Here is a 24,046-nt window from a genome sequence, read left to right on the forward strand (position 1 = left end):
CATGCACTCATTCCTGGAACATATAGAACATAGAACATTACAGCACAGTACAGGCCCTTCGGCCCTCAATGTTGTGCCAACCTGTCATACCGATCTCAAGCCCATCTAACCTACACTATTCCATGTACGTCCATATGCTTGTCCAATGACGACTTAAATGTACCTAAAGTTGGCGAATCTACTACCATGGACAAGGTCACCTGTGTCTGGCTCCTATCATCGACTTCAGCTCTGCCTTCATTGCCATTATCTCTTCCAGACTGCTTTTAAAACTCCAAGACCTAGGTCTCGGCTCCACCTTGCTTAACTGGATCCTCAGCTTTCTGACCCTTGAACTCAATCAATAAAGACAGACAACTGCACCTCCTCCACGATAACACTCAACACTAGTGCCCCCACAAGGATACGTTCTCAGTCCCTCTACGCCCAAGACTGTGTTGCCAAATTCCGAATGAAAGCCATCTACAAGTTTGCTGTCAAAGCCACCGTGGTGAGACAGATATCAAACAACGATGAGTCAGAATACAAAAAGGAAACACAGGGCTTGGTGACATGGTGCAATGATAACAACCTCTCTCACAACGTCGGCAAATCTAAGGAACTATTCACTGACTTCAGAAAGGAAGGAGAAGAACACACCCTGATCTACATCAATGGAGCAGAGGTTAAGAAGGTTGGGATGGTCAAGTTCCAGGGCGTGACTATAACTGACAACCTGTCCTGCACTTCCCATGCAGATACGATGGTCAAGAAACCACAACAATGCCTCTTCTCCCGTAAGTGGCTCAGGAATTTTGACATGAGCATAAAGACACTCAACAATTTTTACAGTTACAGTCCGAGTGCATAATGGCCTGTTATGATAACTGCTCTGCCCAGGATTGTAAGAAACTGCAGAAGGCTGTGTACACTGCCCCGACCATCACAGAAGCCAACGTCTCATCCATGGAGACCATTTACACGTCTCGTTGCCACAGATAGGCTGCCAACACCATCAAGATCCCTCCCTCCCACCCTGGTAACGCCCTCCTGCAACATCTTCCATCACAAAGAAGATACGGAAGCTTGAACACATGCACCAGCAGATCCAAGAACAGCTTCTTCCCTGCTGTTATTAGAGTGATGAACAGACCCTCTAATTTCAAATAATGCTAACCTTGTGAATGTTGATATTGCATCAAACATGTCCTGTGCAGTGTAATCTGTATGCCTTACTCTATACAAGTTTTTTCACCATATGTTCTGTATGTCTTTGCTCACTATGATCTGCCTGTACTGCTCATAAACAACAGGTCTTCATTGCACTTTTGTACACGTGACAATAAATCAAATCAAATCAAATCAGGGTGTCGTGCTTCAGTTATAGACTAGTACTGAGACCACACCTTGAAAACAGTGTGCAGTTTTGGTCTCTCTATTTAAAAGAGGATAGAAATGTATTTGACATAGTCAGGGAAGGTTTACTGCAATGGTACCTGGAATAAGTAGGTTGTTTAATGAGGTAAGTTTGGACAGGCTGGACTTACGTTCAATGGAAGTTAGAAAATGAAAAGTGACCTGACTGAAGATTATAGGATCTGAATAGATGGGACAAAATGAACAAGTCAAGAGCAATGGGCCATTGTTTAAAAATTAGGCATTGCTCTTTAGTATTGCGATAAGGAAAATTTCTTTTTCTCTCAGAGACTTGTGTGGCTTTGGAATTCTTGCCTGAGAAAGCAGCGGAGGTAAGCTAATTGAATATTTTAACGCATTGGTAGCTAGATCGTTGTTTGGAAAGGAATTCACAGGTGAGTGAAATAAGTGGGAATGTGGAAATTGAAACACAAGCAGATCAACTAGGACCTAATCAAATGATGGAGCAGGCTTGAGGGGTCAGAGGGCCACTTCTACTCCTAATTCCTAGGTTTTTGCTCACCGTGTGCTTCTTGATACCTTGCTCATTGCTCCCAGTGCCTATTCAGTTTTCTCAGCAATTAAAGTGGTGAGGTATGAATATCAACTCATGCCAATCTTCTGAACAACAGATTTACTAACTTCTTCTTTGCTTTATCCTGCAGGTCTCGTCTAGCAGATTTCCTGACGAACTGTCAACCCTCTGCGCAATCACTGAGTGGTTGTTTCCGCGAGAACTACGCAGCTTGTTTACTCTCCTATTCAGGGCTCATTGGTGAGTTGGGACTCCCGCTAATCTATTGGAGGTTAGGTTTTTTGTCCCCCTGTAAGTTCCAGTTTTAAATAAGATTTGCATTAATTCTCCTTGGGAATGTGTTCCTTTCTTCATCTTTGTGTGCATAGTAAGACTTCAAAATACCATCACCACTCTAATGTCAGCAAATATATGGCCATTCTTCTCACTCTCCACGGATGCAAGATTGTTTTAAACAAGATGACTGTCAGTTCTCCCTGTCTGTGGAGTGCCATTTGACATAGCTACAAAGCAGTTGTCGCTTCCTGAGGCCACGACACATGTTGTGATAAAAAAATTAACCGGACTGACCTTACTAACTCACTGCCCAGATCCTCAAAGCATGTCCATCGTTTACAAGGCACAAGTCAAACATGTGATTGGACACTGTCCATTTGCCTGAATGCACCTGTAACAACATTCAAGAAACTCCACATTATCTATGTCAAAGTGGCCCACTTGATCTGTATTCCATTCATCATCTTCAACAGTCAATCTTTCCACCACAGACACAGTGACTGCAGTGTGTACCAACAAGCTGCAGTGCAGGAACTGAGCAGAATCCCTTCAGCAGTACCTTCCAAAGCCATAACAGGATCATCCAGAAGGGCTTTGGTAGCAGATCAGTGGGAATAGAACCATTCACAAGCTCCTTCTGAACCCAAGTTCTGACATCAACTAGAACTGTATCACATTCTTAAACTGTTGCTGGGTCAAAATCTGAAACACACTTCTCACAACAGAGCGTACCTATACTCCAGGGAGCCAGTGGTTCAACGTGGCTCAACATCTCATGAAGACAATTAATGCTGGTATTGGCAGAGACAAAAATATTCTCTGAAAGAATACTTCAAAAGAATACAAATTTGTCTTTCAGTGTGATGAATTTATCGTAACATGCTAGAGAGAAACAAATTTATTTCCTGTAATCTTTTTCAATTTTTAAAGTCATGTTGTGTTTTGTTCTTTTGAACCTATTATTTGAGTGTGGATAGGTTAAAGCGTTGAAATATATCCACGTTTTCTGAGCTGCTTCATGATACATCTGTGTACAACTTTGAGGCTGCTTCCCCTCACACACAACTGCAGTGATAGAAACAAAGGAATGTAGAAAGTAGGAGCAGAAGGAAGCTTGTTTTACCATTCAATATTGTCACGGCTGATAATATAGGTACGTGACTACTCCCCTGTTACAACTGAACATTAACAGTGTGTATATTCAGTGCTGCATTGCAGGATATACTGCAGACAGACACGAACAAGAAACATTGAGTCCCTAGCATAAAGCATATTGAGCAGCCTTTGCAGGAGGGCTCAATGAGTTCAAATTCTATTTCAGAGCCTGTTCCTCTGGCTGACACTGCCAAAGTAGTCGTGAAGGGTACGCTGTGCTGTTGGAGATGCAGACTTTGCATGAGTTGCTTAAGTGATGTTGCCTCTGCTGTCTTGGGTGGATATGAAAGTTCTGGGAGAATAACAGGAAAGTTATCATTAGTAACTTGACCAATATTTATCCGTCAGTCAATATTATAAAACAGAACACTTAGTCATGATCTCGTTACTATTTGGGAGAGTTTCGTTGAGTGAAAACTGTCTGCCACATTTCCCAAGTTACTGAATTGTTTATTCATGAATAAAGTAGTTCATGGGTTGAACAATGCTCCAGAGGATGTAAAAAGTGATGTACAAATGCAAGTTCATTTTTCATTCCTGTATCACCATTAGATTGTTCATGAGCTGTACTTTTAAAACCCTGGCTAGAATTGATGATTAATGAAGAATATTCAGACGCAGGAAGGAAAATAGATGAACAGACAAGAATGTCACACAATGTAAAAGATGAGTAACTTGTGCTTATGTAATAATTCATATGACCACTAATATTTCAAATTGATTTTCAGCCAAAGTAGCACGAATGTAGTCACTATTATGTGACATAGAAAGCACAACCATCAACTGTGTGCAGCTGACTCTCATACTCAATGTGAAAATGACCAATCAGTTCTGATGATGATTATGAAACAAATATTGCCCCCGATATCAGATATCATTTGACAGAGAGGCAGCACTCCAAAAGATTTCAAATAAATCTGTTGGACTATAATCTGGTGTTTTGTGACTTATGACTTTTTGAAATGGTGCCATCGAATTTTTTGAACAGCTAGTGGAGGAAGCTGAAAGAGTTCTTTGTTCAACTTCTTGTTTGAAAGACAGCACCTCCAGCACTACTGTCTCAGCACTGCACCAGAGCGTCAGCCTGAATTTTTGTACTGAAGTCTTGAAATGGAACTTAAACCTGGAACCTTGTATTTCAGGGATGAATCTACTGCCAGCACTTCAAGATGGTGATTGTCATATGAAAACTGAAATATGTAGGCATCTTTATTTCCCTTTCAACTTGTCTCTGATGCCTAAAGAATGTGTATATCTCACCAGTGCTCCTCCTAGTCTTTGTGGCAGCTGTTAAACCATATGGGGCCAATAATGTGAAATATGCTCCTGCACTCTGTGTGATCATTCCAGCTAGGGCTGGAGAACTAGGAATGGAAAAAGATCGTGAAATGTTTCTCCTCTTGCCCAGCCTCCACGCCCCCTGAATCCATATCCCTCCCCTCACCCCTAATCACCTCCGTTTCCCAGAGACAGGGATATTGAGGTAAATAGGGTGAGACAGATTATGGTCTCTGCCAAAGCCTGGTGTTTTCAGCACTTTTGCAATACAGGTTATTTCAGGCTTCTGAAAATAACTCATTTGTCAGATTGGTTCTAAAAAGTTAAAAGTACTGAAAATTGTTGCAGGCAACTTTTAAAAATAAATATTCAAAACTAGCTTTGTGTGAGACTACATATTCCTTCTGTTTAGGTTATTTTGCCATTTGTCCTCTCATCAGCAATCAGGGAAGCTCGGCATCTCATGTGATGCTGCACAAAAAAAAGTTCATGTGAAAAGCCTCATTTGCCAAAAGGGGCTTTAAATGGAATTACTTTACAAATTCAGGCAATAATAGGCAGAGCAGAAAACTTCAAAATTGTTGCTAGGACTTTTACAGTAAATGTTTGGGCCCTGGCCCATGTTGTTGAATAGAGAATTCAACCTTAAGTATGCCAATTGTAAAAACTAATACAGGCAGTGCTCAGGAATCTGAAGCCCGAAAGTGAAGCAGGCAATGGGTCCCTGACTGGTGCTTATCAGGATCTTAATGCCTATTTTGGAACCTTCTGAAAGGAACCATTTCAAAATAATGAAAACCAATTATTCTGAGTCGAATGAGTCGAACCAAATGATGTCCAAATACTTGTTCCTGTCCTAAAGCCAACAGTCATCCATCAATCAATATATTAAGTAGAAGATGATCAGAGCATCATCACATTGCTGTTTGTGGGACTTTGTTGTTTGAAAATTGGCTTCTTAGTTTCATACATGACAATGCAGTTTGAAAAAAAGATTTTTGACTGGTTGTGAAGCACCTCAAGACATTCAGAGGCTTTATGAAAATGAAAGTTTTTCTTTCAAAACTGTTACGTGACAGGTCACAATCAGCTGAGTTTAACGTATATCGTTTCCTCAATAGGAAGTGACATGACCCCAAATTACATTGACGCAACTGACATCGTGGTGGCCCCATGGTGCACATGCAGTGGCAGTGGAAACCAGAAAGAAGAATGTGACAAGTTTCTGAACTATTTCAAAGCAAACACCTGCCTCAGTAAGTATAGTAGTGTACTGAGATGGAGTAACATGTTTCCTTTGTTATACTTCTGTCAAGATACATTTTCACCTGGAAGATCCACATGTCCCTAAGGCCCAAGGAATATAAAAGAACTATCGACAGTGCCTTAGGCATTCAACTCTTAACCAATCAACAGCAAAGAGAAAATGTGCTAAGTATAACTGTAGATCAATGGCAGTGTCACTGAAATCTTGGATCATCATTCAAAGTTTTGTGATTCAGACAAAGTAGCGCTGAATCTTTGATTATTTTCTATGACATGGCCAGTGTCACCTAATGGATCTCATGGCATTATCTTTGAAGAACAGCAAATTAGTTCCCCACAGTGTCCTGACCAATGTCTATCTCTCAACTAACATCACATAAAATCAGATTCTCCTGTCATTTTCACACTGCTACATACAGGAGCTTGTGTAGCTTTAATGCCATGTTTCCTTACATGACAACAGTGAATACACTTCAAAAGTATTTTATGGGTTAAATTAAGATTAATTTGGATAAAAAAAGTGTCACATAAATGCAGGTTCTTCGTTTTCTTGTATACAAGAGTAAACTGTTCAGGATTTTAAACTAGAAGGGAAAAAAGTGGCCAAGATTTTTGCTGTCTGTTCCAGGACATAACTTGTGCTTGTGTGCTCTTTATTGGTGAGAGCAAAGGAGCAAGTGGAGGTTGGCAGCCAAGCCCCAGTGTTTCTCATTCTTTTCTTTCCTGAGAAGCGGATGTCAATAGCAAAGCCAGAATCCATTGCTGATATGGAAATACCAATGAAACAATGGCTTGCTAGGGCAGTTAAGATTCACCTAATAGCTGTGGGTCTGGAAACACATGTAGGCCAGGACAAAGATAGCAGATTTCCTCATCTAAAAAGCAGAAATGAACCAAATGGGTTTAACAGTCACTGATGATTGTTTCATGATTGTCATCACTGAGGTTAGATTTTACTTCCAGATTTTATACTAATTTTAAAACTTCAACAGCTGCGAGTGGGAATTAAATTCATGCCCCCATGGGTGTCTCCCTTGGGACATGAGCATTATACCACTGTCTCCCAATGTTTCCCACAAGCCTATGGTGACAGAGACAGAAACAGGCCATTTAGCCCATTTGGTCCATGCCAGTATTTTAGTTCCACATGAGCCTCCTCTTACCCTTCTTCTCCTGACCCCATCAGCATGTGGATTGTGGTTTGACCTTCACTGTACGGACTAAAGTGGTTCAAAAAGACAGCTCACCATCACCTTCTCAAGGGCAACTGGAGGCAAGCAGTAAACATTGGGCCAGCCAATAATGTCCACATTCTGTGAGTGAATAAAATTAAAATAAAATAAACACATCCTTCTCTTCTTTACCCTCTCATCTACTTTGGAGATTTCCTTGAAATGGATTGATAATATTTGCCTGAACCACAACTTGTGGTGAGTTCTACCTTCCAAACGCCAGGTAAAAATTCCCTCTGCACAGGGAAAATTATTCCCTCGCTCAGTAAATGCGTAAAGTTGTGCGATGTAAAACCATGCCCTCTTTAATAAATGCACAATAACATGGGGTCAGGAAGAGTTCACATTTGCTGTGGAAGTTTACCTAACACAAATACTGGTGCGCTGGTCCAGGAGAACATCTGAACAACGTTAAGCTCTACTGGAACCTTTAAAATTTAAACAAGTATATTTTTCCCAATGTCTTTGTCAAAAAGCAAGTCTCCATGACCTTAATATTGTTTGTATAATTGGGTGACCAAAACAATGCTCCAACTGTGATCAAGCGACTGTTGGGTATTTATCATTGCTTTTTTGCTGTTATATTCTATGCTCTTTTAGTTGATGCACAACAGAGGAGACAACATAACCAAGTTTGAACAGAAATCCAGAAACAATCAAAGTATTTTCATCTGTATTCCTTGGAGCTTTGAGTCATCAAAAACTTATCTGGCTGAAATCCTAGTGAGCCTAATCCCTGTTCATCCATTACCCCCTGATTGCAGTGCACATTTGCTTCTCATCCAACAATATATGAATTTTAAAATCATCATTCTTGTTTTAAAATCTATTCAGGGCCTTGGCCTGTGTAATATCCTCCAGCTCTCCAATTCTCTGAGAACAGAGCCTCATTTTCCATCATTCCATGACTGCTAGCTGTGCTTCAGCTGCCAGAACCTTGAGTTCTCGAATTGCCTCCATTACGACCCATTGCATAATCTCTGTATGGCCCAGCATCACATTCTGACTAAAATGGTGTGAGGCGCCTTGCAACACTTTAGTATATTAAGAATGCCTCATAAATACAAGATTTAGATCATTGGGGGAAAATCTTCCATCAGATAACAAGCAACTGTGCATTTTAGAGTAACTTGATCAGATTCATGTTAATAAACAAAGGTGACAAAACATGTGAATGATTTCTTTAAAAAAAATGCCTTTTCTTCTGCAGGAAATGCAATGCAAGCTTTCGGCAATGGGACAGATGTAAATATGTGGAAACCCAGCTTGCCTACTTTGGCCACGTTGCTGCTGAAGACAGAAAAGACAATTGAGAGTGCTCAGCCTTCCGACCACATCAAGGAGATTACCACAGCCGATGATGCAAACATTCTCAACATGTGTTCTGACTTGCAGGTACAGCATCATCTACCAAATGTGGAAAGAAGCACTGCAAGACACCCTGTAATAGCATGGAGAGTAAAGGAAAGATCACTAAATATGCCAAGGCAGCAAAGTCCATGCAGCTTTGAGAGAGGAGACAGCAAAGGGGGTTCTGTTATTAACGCCAATGTATTGTAGCTTGCATCCAGGTTTCCTGCTCCTCAAGTATTTAGCTCTGCAAGTCCAACTGATTGGACATAAAGAATAGTTTTATTCCTTCTTGCAAGGTGGCCATTGCTGACAAGGGTATTTGATTTGATTTATTATTGTCACAGAAACCTAAGTACAATGAAAAGTTTTGTTTTGCGTGCAGTAAAGGCAGATCATAATATACAAAGGTAACAGGGTGAGTGAACAGAGCAAGAATTACAGACGCAAACAAGGTGTACAAAAAACGAAACCAACATTAGGTTTGAAATTTGAAAGGTTCACTTAGAAGTCTCATAACAGTGGGGAAGAAGCAGTTCATAAACCTGTTAGTACACATGTTTAGGTTTTTGTATCCTCTGCCTGACACAAGAGATTGGTAGGAGTTGTAACAGGGGTGGGAGGGGTCTTCAGTGATCTTCGCTGCTTTTCTGCAGCAGCAAGAAGTACAGATGGAGTCAATGAATGGAAAGTTAGCTTGTGTGATAGTCTGGGCTGTATTCATAACTTTTTCGAGTTTTTTATGGTCCCGGGCACAGCAGTTGCCAAACAAGGCAATAATGCATCCAGACAGAATGCTTTCCATGGTGCATCTGTAAAGGTTGGTTAAGATCCTGATGGACATGCCAAATTTCCTTAGCCTCCTGAGGAAGAGGTGTTGTGCCTTCTTCATCATTGCATCAACCTGAGTTGTCCAGGACAGATTGTTGGTGATCATCACTCTTAGGATTTTGATGCTGTCAACCACGACCACCTTAGCTCCAGTGATGTAGAAAGCGGTGTGTCCTTCTTGCTTTCTGGTCAATGGTCAGCTCTTTAGTCTTATTGACACCGAGTGAGAGATTGTTATCTTTGCACCACATCACCAAGCATTCTATCGCTTTGCACCACATCACCAAGTGTTCTATCGCTTTGCACCACATCACCAAGCGTTCTATCGCTTTGTACCGAATCACCAAGCGTTCTATCGCTTTGCACCGAATCACCAAGCGTTCTATCGCTTTGCACCGAATCACCAAGTGTTCTTTCGCTTTGCTGCATTCTGTCTCATCACTGTTTGATATGTGGCCTACAATGGTGGTGTCAGCAGCAAATTTGTCGATGGAGTTTGGACACAGTTTGATCACACAGCCATGAGTGTACAGGAAATACAGGGAAAGGATTAAGTATGCATCCTTGTGGGTTGCCGGTGTTGAAGATTGTCACGGAGGACGTGCTGTTGCCTGTCTTCACTGATTGTGATCTGTGGGTCGGGAAGTCGAGGATCCCATTGCAGAGCAAGGAGCAGAGATCTAGTTCTCAGAGTTTTAAGATTAGTTTGGTTGGGAAATTAGTGTTGAAGGCACAGCAATAGTCAATAAATATTAGTCTGATGTAGTATCCAGTTGTTCCAGGGATGAGTGTGGGGCTAGGAAAATGGCATTTGTTGCACAAGTAGGCAAATTGCAAGGGATAAGGGCAGGCTGGGAGGCTAGAATGGATGTGAGCCATGACTAACCTCTCTAAGCACTTCACAATTATGCAGGTCAGCGCCACTGGGTAATAATCATTGAGGCACTTTGCATGTGTTTTCTTCGGTACTGTGATGATGGTGGTGTTGTTGAAGCAGGTAGGGACTTCAGATTGTAGCAAGGACAGGTTAAAAGAGTCAGCGAATACTTCTGCCAGCTAATCTGCATAGGATCTGAGCGCACGCTGGGCGAACTCCATTTGTGCCAGTCGCTTTCTATGGGTTTAGTCTAGAGAAGGTTGATCTGATATATGCAGCTGTGCCTGAGGGAACAAGTGCGTCCAAGGCTGTCGGGGCAGGTGACACTGATTCATTGGCCTTCTGCTCAAATCAAGCAGAAAAAGCATTGAGTGTATCAGGGAGGGATGTATTTTGTTCCACTATTCTGTTCTGATTCATTTTGTAGCCCATTATGTCATGTACACCTTGCCACAGACAGCAGTTAACTGGTGTGGTTAGTTTGGGTCTATAACTTGGGCTGGTATTGCCCCTTGGAATCTCAAATTTTCTTGCTCTCTTGTAAAGGACATACATTATTGCTCATCCTAAATGCCTTTCAAAAGGTGCCAACTTTATTCTCATGATGTCAGGGAATCAATTTCAGAATTTTTGACGAAGTTAAATGAAAACAGGATTAATAGAATTATGGAACAATACAGCAGACAATGTGGCCATGATTCCAGTGCTGATTCTTTCCAAAAGTGATCCAATCAGTCTCACACCCCGGTCTATTCCCACAGTCTTGCAAAAAAAAAATTCCTTCAAATTACAAAGCTCATGTTCTTTTCAAAGTCATTTTTGAATCAGCATGCAACATGGTGGAATCAGTTTGTATTTAGGGGGTATACAGAAGAAGACCATACTGCTTATTAAGTCTGCTCCTCCATTCAGCACAATAGTGGCCAAACTTCAACTTAAACTCCACTTTCTCACCCACTCCCCATATCCCTGTTTCCCTAAAAGACTGAAAAAAGCTGAAATGTATACAATGATGGAGTATACATAAATACCTGGGTCAAGAATTCCAAAACATCACAAGTGAGTGAAACCATTTTTTTAAACTTCTCAGGCTTACATAATTGGCTCCTTCACCTGACAATGTGCCAAACATTCCCTACCCTGAAACCTTGCATTTCACATTCCATCACAGTGGAATTAACCTCTCAAACTCGAATCTGTCAAAAAAAATTCAGGATTATGGATGTTTTGGTAAGACTGCCTCAATTTCTTTGAAATTCCAGGGAATATGGACCCAATTTATTCACAATCTCATCACTGGACAACCCACTTACGCATGCAGCATTGGTGCCACGGAATTAACTCAAATGGGAGGGTGCTCGCTTTGACTGCGAGAGGTTGTGGGATTGATGCCCACATTGTCCACTTCCCTGGTGGTCTAATGGTTTGGATTCAGTGCTGTAACCTTCCCAGTCTGGGAATCAAGGCTGACTCCATAAGACCATAAGAGCATAAGACATAGGAGTGGAAGTAAGGCCATTTGGCCCATCAAGTCCACTCCGCCATTTAAATCATGGCTGATAGGCATTTCAACACCACTTCCCTGCACTCTCCCCATAGCCCTTTTGAGATCAAGAATTTGTCGATTTCTGCCTTGAAGGCACCCAACATCCTGGCCTCCACTGCACTCTGCGGCAATGAATTCCACAAGACTCAGTAGTTAACACTGCTGCCTCGCAGTGCCAGGGCCCTGGCCTGGATTCCATCCTTGGGCAATTGCCTGCGTTGGTTTTCTCCATTTGCTTAGGTTTCCTCTCAAAGTCCAAAGACATGCAGGTTAGGTGGATTACATGCTAAATTGCCCATACTATCCAGAGATGTGCTGGCTAATTGGGTTAGCCATGGAAAATACAGGGTTACAGGTCTGGGTGGAATGCTGTTTGGAGGGTCAGTATGGACTTGATGTGCCAAACAGCCTGCTTCCACATTGTAGGGAGTCTATGAAAAGTCTATGAATTTTTGCTTGATTAGTTCCAATTCAAGTATATTCATCTTTAAATATAGAGATGAAAATTTCACATAGTGTTTTTCATGTAGTCTCGCCAAGGCCCTGTAAAATTGTAACATTGCTTCATTTTTTGTAATCCAATCCCTGTGCAATAAAGTTAAAAAAAAGCTGCCTGCACTTACTGCACAGTCACGTAATAAACGAATGAACTTTAATCGAAGCACTGATAGACAGCCAGGGCTGTAAATGTTGACATGAGCATCAGGCTAGGCTTTGAGGTCAGGACAGAGGAAGTCATGAGGAGGTGCAGAAGGGAGTCAGTCCCATTATTAGACCTGCCAGTTCTCAGTAACATCCTAAGATCCCTGACGTCTCAGCTCATGGTGCATACATAGCTTTTACATAACTAGCCGATAAATCATGGATTTGTTCTTCTGGTAACTGCAGTCTTTGAAAATTTCAACAACACAGCTCCCAGCTTCAACTAGGATATTCCTGCTTACGTTTAAAGATTTTCTAATGAACTTCTGGCTAAATATGCAAAATTACTGAGAAATACTGTATTTTCTTGTATTCACAGTTTAGAAATGAGGCAATCAGCTGAAGAATCCTATACTCATGTTCATGTCTTATGCTGGGGACTTTGAGAATCAACTGAATTATGCTCCACAGGTGCTTGTTAATTATTCACAGATAATTTGATTCTAATTGTCTGCGTGATTTTTGTCTACATTCACCAACAGAGAAACATTCAAACCAATCAAAGGGTTGAGAGAATTGCAGAAGCTGGGTTGAATTTTTTCATTAAAATGAACACGGCGAATGCTGGAGAAACTCAACAGGTCTGACAGCAACTGTGGAGAGAAACCATTAATATTTCTAGTCCTCTGTGACTCTTTTCATTGAGTTCTACTTCTTCAGAAGCAGAGTCTGGCCAAACTCAAAATGTCATCGCTATTTCCATCTTGACAGATATTGTCAGGCTTGCTGAGTTCCTCCAAAATTCTGTATTTGTTTCTGATATCCAGCATCTGCAGTATTTTGCTTTTAATCTGCCAGCCTTACCTGGTCTTATCTACATATAACTTCAGACCTACAGCACCGTGGTTCTCTCTAAACCAGAGGTTTTCAAATGGTGTGCCCTGGTAAGGCCACAAAATTTTTGGGAAGCAGCACTGTTTCCTGCAGACTTCCAATACCATGCATGTGCAGGGATTCAGCACCACACATGCTTGGACACTGATCACTGCAGATGCGCAGAAGATGGAAAATTTGCTCATTATGCAGCATGTCTTTACACATGCAGACTCAAACATTTGATATGAGCATGATCACAGATCATATCTCTGGGATGCAAAGAAACTGTGCACAATTGATGAACTGGGCTGCCTGCCTGGACACATTCCACATTAGCATAGATTTTACAGTGAATAGTTTCAGAATTTCTTTTTCGTTAAGCCATTGATCTGAGTCTTACAATGAATTCTAAGAAGAAATGAAAACATTTCTTGTCAAAAGATTAATTCACAAGATTAAATATCTGATCCGAAAGAACAAAGTAGGAGGAACTGTTGAGAGATAGTACAAGGAGAGCTATCTGGCTGTTGCATTTTCATGGATGGGAAATGCCACTTGTCCCCGCAGTGAATACCTCATTACAGACAGAAGATAATAAAACAGTTGAGTTGAACAGATTTTGAAAATGTACTAGCGCCCGTAAATAAAGATAGTATATTTTTTCCAGTGGATGTCAAACCTTAATGCTTTAGATTCTTGTATGCACTATGTTGTAAACCTCTCTAGTAAGGCAATAACCATTATATATGCAAATAAATGTGAAGTTGATGAGAAATCAATTCAGGCGAGAAGTGTGGGTTTGCTGGAGGAATGTTTGTCTCATTGAAGAGTGCCTTATATTGAAAAGATTTGGATCCACTGCTCTGAACTGCCCCTTCCTGGAAATTATGGATTGGCAATAAATGCAGATCCAGCCACCAACGCCCAAATTCTATGAATAAGTAACAATGTTTGAAAAACTTGTGGGTTTGCATTTTTTTAATCAATTAATTTGTGGGATGTGGGTGTCATTGACTGTCCAGCAATTCTTGCCCATCGCTGGTTGCCCTTGAGAAGGTGGTGGTGAGCTGCCTTCTTGAACCGCTGCAGTCCATCTGCTGTGGGTTGATCCACAATGCCATTAGGAATGGAATTCCAGGTTTTTGACACAGCGACAGTAAAAGAACAGCAATATATTTCCAGTTCAGGATGGTGAGTGGCTTGGAGAGGAACTTGAAGGTGATGGTGTTTGCCAAATGTCTGTGGCTCTTGACCTTTGAGATGGAAATGATTGTTGGTTTGGACGGTGCCGTCTGGGGATCTTTGACAAATTTCTGCAGTGCATCTTGTAGATAATACATACTGCTGCTACTGAGTGTTGGTGGTGGAGGGAGTGGATGCTTGTGGATTTAGTGACAATCAAGCAGGCTGCTTTGTCCTGGCGGTGTCAAGGATCTTGAGAGTTGTTGGGGCTGCTCTCATCCAGGCAAGTGGGGATTATTCTATCATACTCCTGACTTGTGCCTTGTCGATGGTGGACAGCTTTCAGGAGTCAGAAGGTGAGTTACTTGCCACAGCAATCCTAGCTTCTGACCTGCTCTTATAGCCATTGTGCTTATGTGGTGAGTCCAGTTGAGTCCCTGGTCAAGAATAAATCCTAGGATGTTCATAGTGAGGGATTCAGTGATGGTAACACCATTGAAGGTCAAGGGGTGGTGGTTGGATTGTCTCTTACTGGTGATGGTCACAGCCTGGCATTTGTGTGGCACGAATGTCATTTGCCATTTGCCAAACCAAGTCTGGACATTGTCCAGATCTTGTTGCATTTGCACATGAACTGCTTGAGTATCTGGGGAGTTGCAAATGGCACTGAACATTGTGCAATCATTGGCAAACATCCCGACTTCTGACCTTATGATGGAGGGAAGGTCATTGATGAAGCAGCTGAAGATGGTTTGACCGAAGACACTAATCTGAGGAACTCCTGCAGAAATATCCTGGAGCTGAGACGATTGACCTCCCATAACCAGGACCATTTTCCTGTGTGTCAGGTATGATTCCAGCCACTCTGATACCCATTTGCCCTCTGATACCCATTGATTCCGGTTTAGCTAGGGCTCCTTGATGCCACACTCGGTCGAATGCAGCCTTGATATTCAGGGTTGTCACTCTCACTTCGCCTCTGGAATTCAGCTCTTTTGTCCATGTTTGAACCAAGGCTGTAATGAGATCAGGAGCTGAGTGGCCCTGGGGAAACCCAAACTGGGCATCACTGAGCGGGTTTTGCTGAGCAGGTGCTGCTTGACGGCACTGTTGATGACATCTTCCATCACTTTACTGATCATCGACAGCAGACAGATGGGGCGACAATCGGCCATGTTGGATTTGTCCTTTTTTTTGTGTACGCGACATCTTTAGGCAATTTTCCACATTGCCAGGTAGATACCAGTGTTATAACCGTACTGGAACAGCTTGGCTAGGAGAACACCAAGTTCTGGAGCACAAATCTTCAGTAGTATTGCCGGAACATTGTCAGGGTCTGTAGCTTTTGCAGCATCCAGTGACTCCAACTGTTTCTTGATATCATACGTTGTGAACTGAATTGGCTGAAGACTGGTATCTGTAATGCTGGGGACCACTGGAGGAGGCCAAGATGGATCATCCACTCGGCACTTCTGACTGAAGATTGCTGCCAATATTCCAGTCTATGTTTTTCACTGAAATGCTGGACTCTTCCATCATCATTGAGGATGGGGATATTTGTGGAGCCTCCTCTTCCAGTAAGTTGTTTAATTGTTCACCACCATTCACGACTGGATGTGGCAGGGCTGCAGAGCTTAGATCTGATCCGTTGGTTGTGGCATCGTTTAGCTCTATCTATCACTTGCTGTTTTTGCTGTTTAGTATACAAGCAATCCTGTTTGGTGTCTTCACCAGGTTGACACCTCATCTTCAGGTATGTCTGCTGCTACTTCTGGCATGTAAAATACAATGTTTGCCCTGTTTTCTGTGTACAGCACATTCTTTGTTCATTTTCCACATGGCTGGGTTGGTGCCAGTGTTGGAGCTGTACTGGAACAGCTTGGCTGTGGGCAAGACAAATTCTCGAACACAATATCATTGACCAGACTGGTCAGAATCCATAGCCTTTGCTGTTTCTTGATTTAATGTGGAGTGATTCAAATTGACTGAAGGTCCATTATGCTAGAAACTAGTGGTGGAGTGAAAATGGAACTCTGGAGGAGGTTGAGATGGACTATCCACTCAGCACTTCTGGTTGAACATGGATGCAAAATACAAGGTTTGCAACAATGTACTGGGTGCCTCCTTCATTTAATTGTCCATCACCGTCACAATTACAGAGGTCAGATCGGATTCATTGATTGTGGGTTCATTTTGCCTTGCCTATCATAATACTCGATGTGATTGTAATCCGATTACAAGTTGCATACAAGTTGCACACAAGGAGCCCTGTGTTATAGTTTTATGGTTGACACCTTGTTTACAGGTTTAACTGCCCTCCTGTCATTTTCATTGAAGCTGGGTTGATCTTCCAGCTTGAGGACAAGACTAGGATGTGGAATATGTCAAATGATGAGGTTACAGCTTCTGCTAAATTCAGTTCTGCTATGACTGAAAGGCGACAGTGCCTCATGGCTTTTTTCCGATTTGCTAGATCTGTTTGAAATCCATTTCATTTAGCACATGCTCATGTCATGTGACCTGACGGGGGGTTATCTTATTGTAAAGATGAAAATTTGCATCCACAAGCACTACCCAATGGTCACTCTTGCTCATAACATCACAGACAGTTACAACTGTGGCACAGTGATGAGGAGGATGAGGATACTTAAGTTTATTTTTCTTGTGGATTCTCTCAACACCTACTGTAGATTCAATCCGGCAGGCATGTCCTTTGGGACTTAAGCAGCTTGGTGTTACTCAGCTACTATTAATAATAGACATTGAAATTCCCCACACAGAGTACTTTTCTGCACCCATACTGCCCTCAGTGCTTGCTCAACAGTGTTACACATGGAGCAGAACTACTTCATAACCTGAAGTGTCTGGAGGTCGATGGGTTGGCATTGCAGAAGGTTTCCTACGCTAAAACTGGCCCGAAGATGGGAAACCAAGGTTTCCTAGCCCAGATTCAACCTGATGCTGTTAAACTTCGCAGGGTCCAGACCCATTGAATGAAAAGATGAATTGACCAAGTATATTTACTAAATATATATTTTAAGTTAAAACCTATTCAATGAAGGTGCAGAATTTGTTAATATCCAACTTGTATTATTCAAAACTCGAATCCTCTCCCCATCCCCCTTTTATGATAAAGGGTCTAGGCCCGAAACGTCAGCTTTTGTGCTCCTAAGAACATAGAACATAGAACATCACAGCACAGTACAGGCCCTTCGGCCCTCGATGTTGTGCCGACCTGTCGTACCGATCTCAAGCCCATCTAACCTACACTATTCCATGTACGTCCATATGCTTGTCCAATGACGAGTTAAACGTACCTAAAGTTGGCGAATCTACTACCGTTGCAGGCAAAGCATTCCATTCCCTTATTACTCTCTGAGTAAAGAAACCACCTCTGACATCTGTCCTATATCTTTCACCCCTCAATTTAAAGCTGTGCCCCCTCGTGCTCGCCGTCACCATCCTAGGAAAAAGGCTCTCCCTATCCACCCTATCTAACCCTCTGATTATTTTATATGTTTCAATTAAGTCACCTCTCAACCTTCTTCTCTCTAACGAAAACAGCCTCAAGTCCCTCAGCCTTTCCTCGTAAGACCTCCCCTCCATACCAGGCAACATCCTAGTAAACCTCCTTTGCACCCTTTCCAAAGCTTCCACATCCTTCTTATAATGCGGTGACCAGAACTGTACACAATACTCCAAGTGCAGCCGCACCAGGGTTTTGTACAGCTTCACCATAATCTCTTGGTTCCGGAACTCAATCCCTCTATTAATAAAAGCTAAAACACTGTACGCCTTCTTAACAGCCCTGTCAACCTGGGTGGCAACTTTCAAGGATCTGTGTACATGGACATCGAGATCTCTCTGCTCATCTACACTGCTAAGAATCTTACCATTAGCCCTGTACTTTGCCTTCCGGTTACTCCTACCAAAGTGCATCACCTCACACTTGTCTGCATTAAACTCCATTTGCCACCTCTCAGCCCAGCTCTGCAACTTATCTATGTCTCTCTGCAACCTACAGCATCCTTCGTCAATATTCACGACTCCACCGACCTTAGTGTCGTCTGCAAATTTACTAACCCATCCTTCTACGCCCTCATCCAGGTCATTTATAAAAATGACAAACAGCAGTGGACCCAACACCGACCCTTGCGGTACATCACTAGTAACTGGTCTCCAGGATGAACATTTCCCATCAACTACCACCCTCTGTCTTCTGGTGCTTGGCCTGCTGTGTTCATCCAGCCCCACACTTTGTTATCTTTGATCATATAACACACCTCAGGCAAAAAAAAGTAGAAAAGTTGACTTCTGTCGAAGGAAGTTCATTTAGAAAAAACACTTTTGCCACAAAGCCTTTGTCCTTAAGGTGTAAAAATAAGATTTGAGCTGCTCAGATGACTGTTGATTTGACGTTCTGGCACACAAAGACTGATGTTGTTGACCACAAGTTCTCACTGAAGTCCTTTGCAGACACAAACACTTTCACAGGCTTCTTAAGTAAAACCAGCTGGCTCAAGGTTCAGAAAAGCACTTGATCCACAACAAGGGTTCCTTTCCAAAAAAAGGAGAGCTGAACTGGGAAGATTTTTCCCTTCATCGGGCTTTTTGCCAATCGCCTCAAATATCCAAAACCGAAACTGGAACAAATCAGTGGAAAACGAAGATCAGTGGTTTCCAATAATCGAACAGTTATCACAAGACATGTGATAATTAAGAAATTCCACATTAAAAATAAGTTCCAATGTCCTTTCAGTGATCTCCTCAAAAATACCAACTCAGAAATCCAAAATGCTACAAACTCAAATCCAGAAAAAAAAACATGCGGCATTCCTAATAATACAACCGCACCACTGACTTTCTAACTTTGCAATACCCCGTCAATTTGTATATCCTGACAGTGCTATCCTTACTACTCACCCACAATCGAATAGCCTTTCTCTCAGTACTCACCTTCACTCGTGCAGCATTGAGCTGGTTGGGTATTAATAATAATTTGGCTGTTTTCAGGGCTCTTGTTATTCTTGGTGATGTCCACAAATAAGCAAATTATTTAAAGCCAAAGTCAAGCCTTATCATCATGCAACCTGAAGTCAAAACTGTTGGTTTGGGATTATTACTTCTAACCTTTTTGCAGCTGTAAACAGTGGTGTTCTCAAAGTCGCTAGTGTGTAACTTTTTGGTGAACATTTTCTATAAATAGGAGATTTTTCATCTGCAGTCAGTTTCTGGCACTTAAGCAGTGACATTGGGTTTTACAAAAAGAAATCAAAGAATAATTCCTAATTCATATCAGCAGAGGAAATTAAACAAGAATAATTCTCAAAAATAATTCTCACTTAGACCAAACATGTAGGTAATTTGCACATTTTTATTCACAGATCCAAACATCTGACTGGTTATTTCTTCAGAAAGCATGCCGTTTACACATTTATTTCTATTTACTGATGGCATAATTGACAGAGCAAAGCATCAACAGCATTATGCATTTATTTCGTACTTTTACTGCAGTAGGACAGTCAATTCAGCTTCATAAGAGTCTCGTGAAATGCAATTTGACACTGCGTCACCAAAGGAAGCATCAAAATAGGTAACCAAAAGCTTGGTCAAAGAGACACGTTTTAAATAATGGCTTTGTTCGAATTTGTCTCTGGAATGCAACTGTTACTGTTAGGCCATCATTTATTGTTATGGTAGCGAATATGTTCGTAAGTTACGACGGAGAACATGTTGGTAAGTTGCCTTCTCAAACTGTGGCACTCCAATGCGAGCAAGTGATTTAGGCCAAGTCCAACAATCCTCAAATGATTGAATGATCTATGTCGGATATCAGTCTTCAACCAATTTAATTAACTCAATGCGATATCAAGAAATGGCTGGGCCAGCATGTACTACTTATCCCTGTCTGGCCTTGAGAAGGTGGTAGTGAGGTGCCATCATGAACTGCTGCAATCCGTTTGCTGCATATAGACTCTCAAAGCAGTCAGGAGGGGATCAGGATTTTGACCCAGTGACACTGAAGCAATAGCAGCATATTTCCAAGTCCAATTATGTGGCTGGGGCTGAACTTCCAGGTGGCAGCGCTCCCACGTATCTGTTGAGCTTGTCTGTCCAGATGACAGTGAATGTGAGTTTGCAAGGTGCTGCCTGAGGAGCCTTACTGATTTGCTACAGAGTATCTTGTCAACAGTGCACTTCTGAGGTCTGAGGAAGTAGGATTGAAAGTTTGTGAATGTGGTGCCAATCAAGAAGGCTGCTTTGTCATAGATGGTATCAAGCTTCTTCAGTGTTGCTGGAGATGCAATTATCCAGCAAGTGAGGTGTATTCCATCACACTCCAAACTTGTACCTTGCAGATGGCGAGTCGGCTCTGTGGAGCCAAGAGACGAGTAATGTTGACAAGATGCTCTGTAGAAATTCAGCAAGGCTCCTCAGACAGAACCTTGGAAACTCACACCATTACCATCTAGAGAGACAAGCTTAACAGATATATGAGAAAACTGCCACCTGGAAAATCTATCCCAGCCCCAACCCCTTCCCACTTCACACAACTGAATTTGGAAATATGCTGCTGTTGCTTCAGTATCACAGGGTCAAAATCCTGAATACCCCTCCTAATGGCATCGTGGGTCTACCTGCAGCAAATGGATTCCAGCAGCTTATGAAGGCAGCTCATTATCACCTTCTCAAGGACAAATAGGCATAGGCAATGAAGCCTGGCCCAGCCAGTGATGCCCATGTCCTGTGAATAAATAGGCAAGAGTGACGATGGTATATAATTGTCCTGGGTTAATTCAAGCACAAAGTGATCTAATATGGATTAGTAAATCCAACTTTCTGGTCTAACAAGAAGAGCAGTGTGGAGTATATAATATGAAAATCATTGCATTTTTGCAACTAATTATGGAATATGCAAATTAAACGAATTTGACTGCATGATGAGAAAAGAATGTTGACAGCTCACTAGCTCATAGTCTGTCTCCACAAGTTCCTTTTCTCTCTAAGTCTCTGTGACATCATAAAGGTAAGCAGGGCTGATGACATTTTTCAGTCAAGTATTCATGTGTTGCTTGAGGGAAATCTGAAAGTAATAGTGTTCCCAAGCACCATGAACTACTTTGAGACAGAAGTTGCTGGTTTGCAACATGCTATCAAATGAATCTTGGTCAGCTGAACAAGAAGAGTGTGAGATTTTGAAAGGCCAAAAGAGGTTCAAAGAGGGAATTCCAGAATTTGAATATCAGGCAACTGAAGACAATGCTGTGAGTGGCAGAGGGATGTTAATAAGTGTTCCACAATTGGGATTGAGCAACGTTGTGGGGAGTTGTTGGGCTGGAGGCGGTTATAGAGGTAGGGAGTGGTGGTGGGGACTGCATGGGTGGCACAGGGGAATTTAAACACAAGGATGCCAATCAGCACAGATGACAATTGGATTTGTCAAAACAGAAGAGCAAAAAAAAATGAGAGCTGTGAAACCACATTTGGAAAAATAATTTAACAACTCTCAAACTGTTTTGCTCTCAGTTCATCAATGGCTGGTTTGAACTGAGTGTGAGGCTGGGAAACACGAGATGTATGAAGTTGGAGTATGAAGCAATGAAGTCCTCATAAGGAAATTCTTTGCTCAACACTTCATGTATTTGAAAATGCAATTTTGTAATGTTTCTCATGTGCAGTGTTGATACACTTGACCAGACTGTCAAATTGCCATTCCATGTCAGGAGAGACTATTAATAACACGAAGAATTGAGTTATGCATCCCGTAACTCTCTCCAGAATGAAAATATTTGATGAGTTGAACTGCACAAAGTGCCTCTTATATCTGGCAATAAAACTGTGATTGTAGTTACCAATGCCTATAGAGAACCATCAGCAATTTGTATTTGTAGTTCAACATCAGACCAGCAGCTTACTGAACAATGTACAATTCCTTGGTGTTAAATGCACATTTTCTAACAACAAATTTATGTAGGTTTTTATGTTAAGATTTCTTCCAAGAATTCCTGCACTTTGAAGTCGGAGCACTGATACCTTTTTGTAAATGCAAGAGATACTAGCCGGCTGCTCTCTGGGTAGCATTCTCACCTCAGTGTCAGAAAGTCAGAGATTCATAAAGTTAGAGATGGTGATACAGTCAGAACAGGAGCTGTCATGTGTTTCTGTGGCCACAGAAGAGACTCCAGGATGGTACGTTACCTCTCTGGTGTCAGGGTCAAAGATGTCTCAGACCGGCTACAGGGCATTCCGATGGGTGAACAGTCAGTGGTCTTGGTACTTATCTGTAGTAATGTCCACATCTAAAAAAATGTCATGAGGTCCTACAAGCAGAAGACAGAGAGTTAGGATGTAAATTCAGAAAGAAGACCTGAAAGGTAGTAATCTCAAGATTACTACCAACACTACATGCCAGCCAGAGTAAATACAGGTCATACCAGATGACTATGTGGCCGAAGAAATGATACAGGAGGAAGCAGTAGAGGTTTCGGGGACATTCAGATCTGTTCTGGGAAGGTGGGACTAGTAAAAGTAGGACAGGCACTAGGCGGGAGCGGGACCAATGTCTTTGGAGCTAGAATGGGGATTTCAAGATTGGGGGCATATTTTTATGGTGAGAGGAAAAAGATTTTAAAAAGACATGAGCGGCAACATTTTTACACAGAGAGAGTCAGTTCAGGGGTGGCATCGTGGCTCAGTGTTTGCACTGCTGCCTCACAGGGCCAGGGACCTGGCTTCAATTCTATACTTGAGTGACTGTCTGTGTGGAGTTTGCATGTTCTTCCCGAGTCTGCATGGGTTTCCTCTGGGTGCTCTGGTTTCCCCCACAGTCCAAAGATGTGCAGGCTTGGTGGATTAGCCAAGCTAAATTGCCTGTAGTGTTCAGGGATGTGTAGATGTCGGGAATGGGGGCTGGGAGGGATGCTCTGAGGGTTGGTGTGGACTTGTTGGGCCAAGGGGCGTGTTTCCACACTGCTGGGATTCTAAGATTCTAAGCAATTCATGTGTGGCATGGACTTCCAGAGGCAGTTGTGGATGCGGGTACAGGTACAATATTCAAACAACATTTGGATATGTACATGAACAAGAAATGTTTGGAAGGATACAGACCGAGCGCAGGCAGGTAGGACTAGTTTAGTTTGGGATAATGGTCGGCATGGACTGGTTGGACCAACGGATCTGTTTCCGTGCTGTGAGACTCTGTAACAGCGTTTGTTGGTGCCATCAGGGAGAGTTGAGATAAAAACGGCAGGGGGATGTGAACCTGAGCAGGGAGACAGAGGACAGAGAAACAAGGATTGAAACAAAAGGCAGAAAGGTAAGAAGCAAAAGTGGAAAACAGAAAAAAACAAACGGCAAAAAAACAAACGGGCCATAAAGCACAATAAAGCCAAGTTGAAAACTGAGAGGGAAAAAAGACACAAGGTTCAAAATAAAAGTATAAAGAGTTTGATGGACTGAGCAATTTCAATAAAGTAGATGCATTTGCAATGCAAAAAGATTCAAATTGTTTTGATAGTTGTGATTACAGAGGAATTGCTGTGGGGTCACCAAAGATGGGAAACTGAACATCCATGGATTTTCATTATTTAGGAAGGACAGACAAG

The 24,046-nt window shown here is 42.0% G+C and overlaps 1 protein-coding gene across 2 annotated transcripts in view; it reads left to right on the top strand.

The window, feature by feature from the left end:
* Positions 1-24,046, top strand: part of LOC125448106 (GDNF family receptor alpha-2-like) — a 297,306-nt gene that overhangs the window by 259,259 nt on the left and 14,001 nt on the right. For both annotated transcript variants that reach the window (XM_048523146.2, XM_048523145.2), the window contains exons 5-7: positions 2,061-2,170; positions 5,761-5,895; positions 8,348-8,532. In XM_048523146.2, the coding sequence (XP_048379103.1) occupies positions 2,061-2,170; positions 5,761-5,895; positions 8,348-8,532 (430 nt within the window). The remainder of the gene's footprint in view (positions 1-2,060; positions 2,171-5,760; positions 5,896-8,347; positions 8,533-24,046) is intronic.

Source organism: Stegostoma tigrinum, chromosome 40 (assembly GCF_030684315.1).
Source record: "Stegostoma tigrinum isolate sSteTig4 chromosome 40, sSteTig4.hap1, whole genome shotgun sequence".
Taxonomy (NCBI): Eukaryota; Metazoa; Chordata; class Chondrichthyes; order Orectolobiformes; family Stegostomatidae; genus Stegostoma; species Stegostoma tigrinum.